An 11001-nucleotide genomic window follows, 5' to 3' on the forward strand; every position below is an offset into this window, starting at 1 on the left:
CATCATTCTCACTTAAAAGTCAGAGTGCTTGCAGATGCTAACCATTCTAGCCATTTAGACCACTAGAGTCCACCCGATCTTCTCAAGCTCGTGCTCGAGCCCTCCCTTTTGAGCCAGAAAGAACATTTAGGGACTTGTTAAAAGGGGTGTGCATGGGGTGGAATTTGGTTGGGGCAGGGCCGCAGGGCTGAGGCCCCTAACCTAACAGCTAATCTGTGGTTTCTAATTTCACTATTATTTATGCGTTTTTCTTTGAAGTGTGCATAGACTTCTTGAACGGATATAAAGTGAAGTGGTATATATACAGTTTCTTTCACAAATATATATATATATATATATTTTGTTAGAATAAGTAATTCGCATAATATGAATATTTTATCCGTTACTTAACGGAAGTATGGCAGTGAACTTTTTCAAAACCACAAGGTCAATTTAAGCAGCCACACGACCCACTCAGATGCACAGTGGATTCAAGCAGTCAAAAATGTGTATATTAAACTAATAATAATGCTATATATAGTATGTATGTATTGTGTGTGGTGGGGGTGGATTATAACATTATATATTATATAATATATTATCCAACGTGACGGCCAAGTCCAGAAGGCATCGTGGTTCATGGTAATTTCCTCGACGGCCAAGTCCAGCCGGCGACTGGGCTAGGAGTAGTAGAAGTTGTATGCTATAAATAGGATCAAAGCAACCCAACTCTCTCATCCATCCATCCATCCATCCTTGCAATTAATCAATACCATTAGAGCAGTAATTAAGCAAGGCTGTGATCGATGGAGCAAATTGAAATAGCCCAGCAGCGCCATAGCGACAGTCGCAGAGCCATGATCCTCGGCATTGGCACTGCAAATCCGCCCAACTACGTTTATCAGGCCGACTATCCCGACTTCTATTTTAGGGTCACTAAGAACGAGCACTTGCCTGATCTCAAAGAGAAGATGAAGCGCATCTGTGAAAAGACATGCATCAAAAAGCGTCACATGTATCTCACCGAAGAAATGCTTGAGGGGATGCCTAACTTGTGCGCCTGTTTGGCTCCATCTATGGATACTCGTCAAGAGATCCTAGTCGAGGAAATTCCAAAGCTAGCCAAAGAAGCCGCACTCAAGGCAATCAATGATTGGGGGCAACCGCTTTCCAAGATTACTCACGTAGTGTTTGGCACCACCTCTGGTCTCGATATGCCTGGTGCCGATTTGCGTCTTGTGGAGCTCCTTAACCTTGACCATTCTGTGCAACGATACATGCTCTGCCACCAAGCTTGTGCCGGTGGGGGTTGCATCCTTCGCCTAGCCAAAGACATCGCTGAGAATAACCCCGGTGCAAGGGTCCTTGCCGTTTGCTCCGAGCTCACCGTTTGCATCTTTAGTGGCACTTGTCATACCCATTCTGATTTGCTTGTCAGCCAAGCACTATTTGGCGATGGGGCATCGGCTTTGATTGTCGGATCTAATCCCGATAGATCAATGGAATGTCCCATTTTTGAAGTTGTGGGAGCATTTCAGCATACCATTCCCAACTCAAGGGAAGCAGTTGAAATCCACTCTCGCGAAGCTGGCCTCATTGTTAACTTAGCCAAGACCTTGCCTGGCCATGTATCAAACAACATCGAAAAGTGTTTGGTTGATGCTTTCACTCCGCATGGAATCAATGACTGGAATTCACTTTTCTGGGTGGCCCATCCCGGTGGTCGGGCAGTTCTAGATCTGATTGAATCAAAACTCAATTTGAAGAAAGAGAAGCTCTTGGCTAGTCGACATGTGCTGAGCGAGTATGGAAACATGGCAAGTGCTTGCGTGTTCTTCGTTCTAGATGAGATGAGAAAGCGGTCGCTTAAGGAAGAAAAAACTACCACCGGAGAAGGATGTGAATATGGGGTATTATGTGGATTTGGACCAGGATTGACTGTAGAGACGATCGCTTTGCGCAGCGTTCCCATCGGATCCCTCAACTAGCTAGGTGTGGTTATATCCATTAGTATTTATATATGATCAAATAAAGTAAAGTTGTAATCTTTTATTCATTATGTAACACTGAAATAAGCCTAACTTTAATTGCGGCTTTCCATGAGCGACCTGCCTACTACTTTTTTCAATAGAGAAAGATATCCTCTTTATATCAAGTGGCTTTTGATCAGCAGAGGATTCAACCTAATGGATGAGATTTATGCAGGTGATCCAATTATTTGCAACCTTTTTGGTACAAGCCAGCAAATAAAAGCTACCCCTTTTTGCAAGCTTTTCTAATTAAATTGATCAAAATATTAAGTATTAAGTACATAACTATCAATTTAAGACATGTCAAAACGTAACATTTGTAAGTCATGGATATTAAATTAAATATAACTATAAGATAATTATAAATATCAAATCTAAGCTAAATTGACGATGGGCTATAACATGAATATCATCTTGTGTATTTCTTTAAGTTGCATTTGGATAAGTTAGTTGAGCTTGTCATTTATTATTTAAAATTTGAAAAATAAAAATTATTATTTAATTATTTTTTTAATAAATATAATCAGCATTATTATGTTAAGATAAAATCACAGACAATACAAATAGATAAGAACACCACCAGGCAAAGCTAACTGAGTTTAAAAATACAAGTTTCAGCTAGAAAGCACTAACACAAACATAACTAAACACAGAACGCAAAGAAGGAGAGGCTGGAGAGGTAGATTGATCAGCCAATTACCATATCACACTACAAAAAATTTGAGATTTAGCAACGTAATTTTTTTTCGGTATTTTGTGATTGAATCGCGACGGATTATGAATAAAGAATTTTCTAAAATTAGAGATGAATTAGCAACACAAATTAGCGATAGAACAATATTTCATTGCTAATGTAATAAGAAAAATTAAAAACAAAAAAGGTTTTAAATTTTTAGTAACGAAAATAATAATCCATCTCTAAAATTAGCGACGAACATGTGTTTTTGTCATGAAATTTGAATAATTAAAAAATAAAATTTAATTTTTATTTAGTAACGAAATTAATTTTCTGTCTCTAAATAAAAATTAAATTTTATTCTTAAAATTTAGCAACAGAGACACCTAGTTGTTGTTAAAATTAAAAATAAAAAATAATTTTAATATTTTTTAAATACCAAAAAAATGAAAAGAATGAAAAATTAATTTTAACAATGAATTTGGAGGAACCATCACTGATTTAGTGATAGCGACAGATTTAATAATCCATTGCTATTTTTTTTTTTTATAAATATATTTTGACCATTATAAAAATATTTTTAATTTATTTTAGCAACGAGAAGTCTGTCGCTAATTTGAATTTTTAATTTTATTTTTTTAATTTTTTAGTCAATTAATTTATGTATATTTAAACTTGAGATGAATATTTACATATATAAATATTTAAACTTTATAAAAAAATTAAATATATTAATGTATAAAATTTAAAATTTAATTTATATAATTGAAATTTTATATTTAAATAAATATATTAAGTTAAGATAAATTTAAAATAAATTATAAATATTTGAATTTTTATTTATAAATTTATAAATATATAAAGTAAATATATTTATTTAAATTCTAAATATATCAATTAATATATTTCATGTGTATAAAATAAAAAATATATTGAATGTATAATAATTAACTATTGATAATATTTATTAAATGTATACAAAAGGTAAACAAACAACTATATTTGAAAAATAAATAAAAAGCTTAAATACCATAATATTGTTAAAATTTTTATTATTTTAAATTTTAAAAATCAAAAAAATAAAATAATATCAAGGGATTGTATTATATAAAAAGGAGTTTTGGGGCTACCTTGTTAGTCTCTTTTTCTATTTAAATAGAAAAAAAATTCGTTAAGTTAAGATATACTCATAATCTTAATGAAACTATAATTTCACTTCGAACAAAACTGACTTGTAACGACCCATTAGTTGGCCTAAATGTTTTGGGTATTTTATTTTTTAGCATTGTAAATTTTTTCCTATTAAATTTAATGTTAAGAAATATTTTTATGTGGCAAAAATTTATGTAAGTAAATTATGTATTTAACTTAATGGATTGAGTTGCCCATTTGGGCCTAAGCCCATGTATTGGAGGGTTGTGTTTTAATTAAACGGAAATGATTTTAATTAAGGCTAAGCCACATGTTTTGTGATGTGTTTAAATTAAATGAAAGTGGGCTTGGGCAAAGTGTTTAAGGCCAATGAAAGTAGTGAGTTTAGAGAAATTCCATGGGCCTAAAATGAATTGGTCTTTTGATTGGGCTTGTGCCATGAGAAAAGTAGGTCTTGGCATTATATTGTATGTGTGCAAAATTTGTGAATATAGAAAAAGAAATAAAAAAATGACAAATGTCCAAATTGGGTTTAATACCTTGTGTTTGGTGTGTGTATAAGAGAAGGGTAAAATGAAAATTTGCATAATGAAATGAATAAAGAAAAGAGAAAAAAAAGTGAAAAATGAAGCAAATGACCATAAAAGGCATGAGGATATTTTGTGTTGTGTGTGTGAGTGGAGGGTAAAATGGTAATTTCCCAACAGGGTGGTTGGCAGCCCACTCTTCCCATGCTTTTGTCTTTTCTTCATTAATTTTCTTCCTTTTTCTTCTTTTTTGGTTCTCGGCGGTGGCTTCTTCTTCTTCTTCCATTATTCTTGGTGTGATTGGAGCTTCAAGAGTGCTGGGATTTTCAGCTTTGATTTCTTCCGATTCCAGCTTCAAGGCAAGTTCTATTTGCACTTCAATTTTATTTTGTGCAAGTTTCTTTTTTTTTTTTTTGTCATTTGATGCATGATTTTGTCTTCTCTTTTGTGTTTTCAGCTTTGATTTCTTCCGATTCCAGCTTCAAGGCAAGTTCTATTTGCACTTCAATTTTATTTTGTGCAAGTTTCTTTTTTTTTTTTTTGTCATTTGATGCATGATTTTGTCTTCTCTTTTGTGTTGAAATCATTTCTGGTAAAATGGTTTTTCTCTATTGGTTGTAAATATTGTATATTTATCCTCTTAATTTATGCGGTTTTTCCATTTGAGATGGTTTTGGATCTCTTTGAAAGTCTCCATGGGGTATATTTCATCCCATATTTCATTCATGGAATGGCAATTGTGGCTTAGGAAGCTAGATGAGGAGGTGTTGGTGTTCATTTTGGTGTGTTTTCGGTTAGGTTAAGTCGACTCGACTGAAACTAGTTTCTTTTGGCCTTTTTTCTCCATTTTCAGTCGAGTTGACTCATCCTGGAGGTCAAGTTGACTAGGCTCGAGTAGACTCGGTTTTGGGCAAGTCGACTCGATTTGCCCTCAAGTCGACTTGGTTGCGTTTTGACTACAATGCGCATATTTCACAATTTTGGTCATAAATTTTGATGTAGAGGTCGGAATTATGATCTGTTTGAAGTGTTATAAACTACACTTCGAGAGATTCGATTTGATATATAATATTATATATTTTGGTTATGATTTGAGTTGGTTAAGACTTTTCTTAATCCAAATCAAGTAAGATTATTAAAGTAAATTGTTTTTAAATACTTCATTTGATATCCCTCAATCCTCTAAAATGATAGGATGTGGTTGAAGACACCTATACGTATACACATGGAATTCATGAGATAAAAATATAATTTACTTGCATGAGGAAGTATAATAATAATCAATTGGGAGATTGTTAAGAAATGTCCTTGGTTGGTATGTCTATGGAGTCTCATGGGTGATGCATTGATAACACTATATGAATAATTGTTGGGTTTCTTGGATCCAAACGCAACGGAAATTTAAAATTTTATTTGGATCAACCAAACTCTTTGGTTAATCTTGAAACCCAAAATAAATGAATCTAGTTTGCAAATATATAATCACTTCAAGAATATAAATATATAACGAAAAATCAAACATTTTGATTGTCCGATGAAGAATGGATGAATCTTTGTGCCATGAGGTGTTACCCACCCTCTATAAGTGATCCACACCAAAGAGAAGCTTCAATTGATGTCTATGAGCATGCCTCTTCAATCTCCTTGCATCAAGTATGCAAGATCTAATCCAACACTTAGAGATATGGTTGATTTTTCTCAAAAATCAACTTTCTTTCTCTAGAATACCAAAGGGGTTATGAGACAAAATGGAGAGCCATTTCACAAACCCTAGTCAAACTAGGTATTTATAGTTGGTCCAACATATTATAAACATGTTGGGCCAAGGCCCAACCCAAAACCTAGTCAAACTAGGGATTTAAAGAAAACCCAAACATGTTATAAACATGTTGGACCAAGGCCCAAACCCAATTGTGGGTTTCTTACCTTATTTTACTTTTTGCTCATTTTGTCAACATCTCATGGACTTTTCCGCAAGTGCTAGCTCGCCCAAAAAATCCACGAATTCTTATGGGCCCCAAAAATATTTTTTGGTTCCACTAAAATTTTCATGAAACTCCTCTTTGTTTGCGTGTGACCTTATAGGTTCACTATGAAAATGGCAAAGGGCAATTTATAGAATCCTACTCCTAATAAAACTCTTTGATTATGATCCTTAATTAATTTATTTCATCACATGAGTAAAATTATTATCTTGCCCTTAGACCAAGATTGACGTTTAGCAACGTATCATAGCCCCCATATCATAATGAAATGCAAATGGCACTTCTAATGAACCTTTCCGTGACAAGTTTCAGTGCTATTCGATCCCTCTATCACAATGCCCCGGTATAGTCTAGAAGTATGGTAAAATGTCAAACTTCTAATAACCAACACTATGTGTACGAATGTTAAGTCCACAACTCATATAGTCGAATTAATAACTCTTATTAATTCTCAACTATCTGCGTTGGCCAACGACTCCTCGAGTTGTGACTTCATCATTCACATATGGCATATACCTTTTAAATCTTACTAAGGTCGATAGATTCCATCTTGTGTACTCACTTACCTTCGTATGATTCGGATCATATTCAATAACCACCCTATTAGGGACCCATCTTACTGGACCCCATATAGTGGCATCAAAACATGACACTCCTCATACAAGATAACTGTGGTACCTCAGGAAAAGAGATTACTAGCACCTATCGCCACATAGAACTCCCAATTGACATTTAGTAAGAATTACCATTTGGGTGTTCTCAAGTTAGGTCATTCAGTGAACTCATTCACTAATGAGCATCTACACACTTGCATTAGTGTCACCACACAAGTAGTCAATGAGATCAACTATCCTCCTTACGAGCATACATAGTGTGTACTGGTCTTGATGGTACTTTAGAGGCCCAATTCTATAGTCCTATGACCAGGAATAGTTAAAAAATGAAGTATCAGTCATTCGATCTCATTAGTATGATCTCATCATAACTCGATTGACATTACTACACTCTTTAGGACTCATCTAAATAGTAAAATATAAAGATGAACGTATTGCCACGTATTATAAGAGAAATACTGATATTAATCACAATATGTCCGAGATTAATTAGAAATGTAGCCAACTCACAACTCTTATGATTGGCTCCCAGGTTACAACTCTATCAATAATTGCCTTTAAATAATGGAGTTGCCATAAATGGATGTGAATGAAGTCATTTGCATTATTATGATGTGATGTGGCCTAGAATCCTAGTGGGTGATTTTAGGCATGTTGTTGTGAAGTTGCAAAGATGCTGGAATGTGTATACATATGTATGTATGTATATATTGCCTTTATGCACCTATTATTTTGCGCGGAAGAAAGTAAGTGGATATCCCCAAGGCATGCCATGGCAAGAAAGGCGATTTGTCCACAAGAAATGAAATGTGAAAAAATGTAGCTCATCCGCTAAGAAGAGAGAAAGGGGGATATCCTACCAAGATGACTCGCCCGCATTTATTTTTGTATGTGCGTCATGTATTTTCTTATACTATATGTTATGTTGATAAAGTGTGTTGCACCATGACATCAAGTGTGTGAATGTTACTCAGTTTAATTTTTCTTACAGTTGTGTTGTATTGCACTGTGTTTTATACTGCAAGGCGGTGTATCCACAAATGGCGGTGTGCCCGCTTAAGGCGATGTGTCCACATTAATTTTTGCATGTGCATTATATATTTTTGCACTATAAGTTATGTGATCAAAGGGCATTATGCCATGGCCTAAGTGGGTGAATGTTATCTTTCGTGATGGTAAAGTGTGTGAATTGTTGTAAGAAAAGAAAGCGTGGTATATATATACAAATTGAATCATGGTTAATGAGAAGGCATGATTTGTGTGCCATCTAAGTTTTTGAGATTGGCATGTGTCCATATATGTCATGATATACATGATGTTCAGGGAAAGTCTGGTCATATCCAGTTTTCATTGTTTTTAAAGATTTGCCGAGCCTTATGGCTCACTTTGAAAAATGTATTTTTATAAAAAGTAAGAAATTATCTTCTTAGGGGATGATGTTGTCAAGCGTAGAAGACATGGATTCAAGTGAGGTTTAGTTGTCGAGATTGTGATTTTCCTTGGTTTTGAATTGTCCATGCCGTCATATATTATCCTATTGATGTCTCCCTTTGATATATATACTTTCTGAGCCTTGTAGCTCACCATTGCTTCTTTATCATTGCAGGTAAGTGGAAGATAAATATTTGGGGCGAGTTCTGGTTAGATGTGTACAAAGATGTCTCGGTCTCAAAAATCCGTGGGTGTAGATTAGAGGGAATGAATAGAGGGTTTCATAATGTATTTAAAGTCTTAGTGCCCTTGTATATTGTAAAAGATATGGGTTGTAAACCCGAGCATAATGTAAAGAATGTTGTATAATATTTTATGGCCCCTATTAATAGTGAGCAAATATGGAAATGAATTTTTTTTTTAGCAAATTTTGAGTGAGTTGTATCTGTATCCATCTTGAATAGACCTTTTCTCGGATTTCCTATGCTAGTGGGTAATCCAAGAGCGGCCCCTGACATATGTATCAAAAGGTTTGCAGGTGATCTCAGTTGTGCCCTAAACTTGTTTTTCTCTTTGCAAGCCTCTCGGAGACACCAAGAGATACTCTCTTGCATCTTGATCGAGACATTTTCTTGTATAAAAAAAAAAATCATTATTATATCTTAACAATAATAGTGTAAATTTAATATATAATAATGGCTTTTAAAACTTAACTCAGACATGCAATTTTTATTAGAAATAAATTATTTTTAAAATAAATTCACGAAATGTCTCCTTATTTTTTATAAAAGTATTATCAAAACCATTTTTAAACTCTCTCAATACTCGTTTTCGTGTGTCAGGCTCTTTGTTATTTTGTTGATTATCGCTTGACTTCTTTGTATGACAATTGTAAATCGCTAGTTTTGAAAATTTATTTTCTTTTTAGTGTTTAGCTTTAGTTTCGTTGTTTACAAGTTTTGCCTCATTATTTTTTGTGAGACTCAAGGTCTACCTTGGTAATTTGTAAATGTTCTGCTGTTATCGTTTAATGTAATTCTTATTTATAGAAAAAATTAATTATTTGAGACAAGTAATAATAAATAATCCAATATATCAAACTAATTTATTATAATTATTATATTTATAATATAATTATATTTGAATTATTTTATTATCACATTTTAGATGATTACAATAAATTATTATTTAATAATTATTATAATTTAAATTATTTTGTCAGCTATGATAATTTGAAATTATATTCTTTTTATTAATTAAATAATTATTAATATTTTTGATGAATTATATTATTTTTTATTTAATTATGAAATATTAAAAAAACTAAGTGAATTAAAGAGACGGGAATCTCCTCGCCTCTTTCCTTGGCCAATCTCCCCTATCAATTAGTCCCTTCTGCAAACCCTTCCATTCTCCCTCCTTCTCTCTCTCTTTCTGACTCTCTCTGGCTATCTCGCCCTCACACTCACCCTCACCCTCACCCTTGCTCTCGCTCGTTGCCTCGCCCTCGCCTCTCGCGACTCGACCTCGCTCGCTACCTTGCCCTCGCCCTTACTCTAGCCTCTTGCTGCCTCGCTCTCGCTTTTCCTTGCTTGCTCTCTCGCTCACGGTTCGCCTTTGCCTCTTTGGTCGGTAGCTGGGGAGGTCCTTTCGTATTGGTCTAGCACGGACACGGTTGGGTATGATACATCAATGCATTTGATTTGAGATTCTGATTCTAAGCATAATTGTATGATACAACATATATTGATACTACGATTTAGGTTTTTAATCCTTAGTTTTTTTTAATGTCTACTCACAAAATTTGAGGCCATACTTGTGATGTTCGTTGGTGAATGTCAAAACGTTTGTGCTGTTCGGCCAAAAGACGAGTAACCTAATGTGATGTTTGTTCGGTGATGGCAGAGAATGAATTAAAAAAAACCAAATATGTTTTGAGACAGTATTTGCATTAGCACACAAAGATAGGCAATCCACAAGTTAGAGTTAAAATGTGTTTTGTCTCCACAAAGTTGTTTCACTTTTGTAGTGAATATTAAGAATTTTGAGCATGCTTCAAAAATAAACCTATTTTATTTATAACACTAATGATTTTCAAAAATAAACCTATTTTATGATTAATGTTGCATAAACAAAAAATTTATATAATAAATGAGATGTTGAAAAGAAACACTGTTAATATTTCTTTGTTTTCTTTCTTTAGGGTTCTTTCTTAAGAGTGAACATCTTCACTTGATTGATTTCTTGTTGTCTTTTTCCATTTCGTCTATGGATGTTCCCTTCGTTTCTCGTCCATAAAATCCAAGAAAAAGGCTCTAGGTGTTGTCTTCTCAATAACTAACTCAAATCTAATCAATTTGGTCTCTTTCTTTAGGGTTCTTTCTTAAGAGTGAACATCTTCACTTGATTGATTTCTTGTTGTTTTTTTCCATTTCGTCTATGGATGTTCCCTTCGTTTCTTGTCCATAAGATCCAAGAAAAAGGCTCTAGGTGTTGTCTTCTCAACAACTAACTCAAATCTAATCAATTTGGTCTCTTTTTGTGGATTCTTGTGGCTTAACTTTGTTTTTGTTCATAGGATGAATCCGATTTAATTGGGACTAGAGA

At 33.9% G+C, this 11001-nt stretch overlaps 1 protein-coding gene across 1 annotated transcript; it reads left to right on the top strand.

The window, feature by feature from the left end:
• Positions 1-704: 704 nt before the first annotated feature.
• LOC127788172 (chalcone synthase 3-like) lies at positions 705-2134 on the top strand. The gene has a single exon (XM_052316288.1). The coding sequence runs from the start codon at positions 786-788 to the stop codon at positions 1965-1967; it is 1182 nt and encodes a 393-aa protein (XP_052172248.1). The 5' UTR covers positions 705-785; the 3' UTR covers positions 1968-2134.
• Positions 2135-11001: the final 8867 nt, after the last annotated feature.

The sequence above is a fragment of the Diospyros lotus genome, chromosome 1 (assembly GCF_014633365.1).
Source record: "Diospyros lotus cultivar Yz01 chromosome 1, ASM1463336v1, whole genome shotgun sequence".
Taxonomy (NCBI): Eukaryota; Viridiplantae; Streptophyta; class Magnoliopsida; order Ericales; family Ebenaceae; genus Diospyros; species Diospyros lotus.

What these genes read in the sequence shown, in the direction of transcription:
- LOC127788172 (XM_052316288.1), top strand. Translation starts at nt 786, where the DNA reads ATGGAGCAAATTGAAATAGCCCAGCAGCGCCATAGCGACAGTCGCAGA.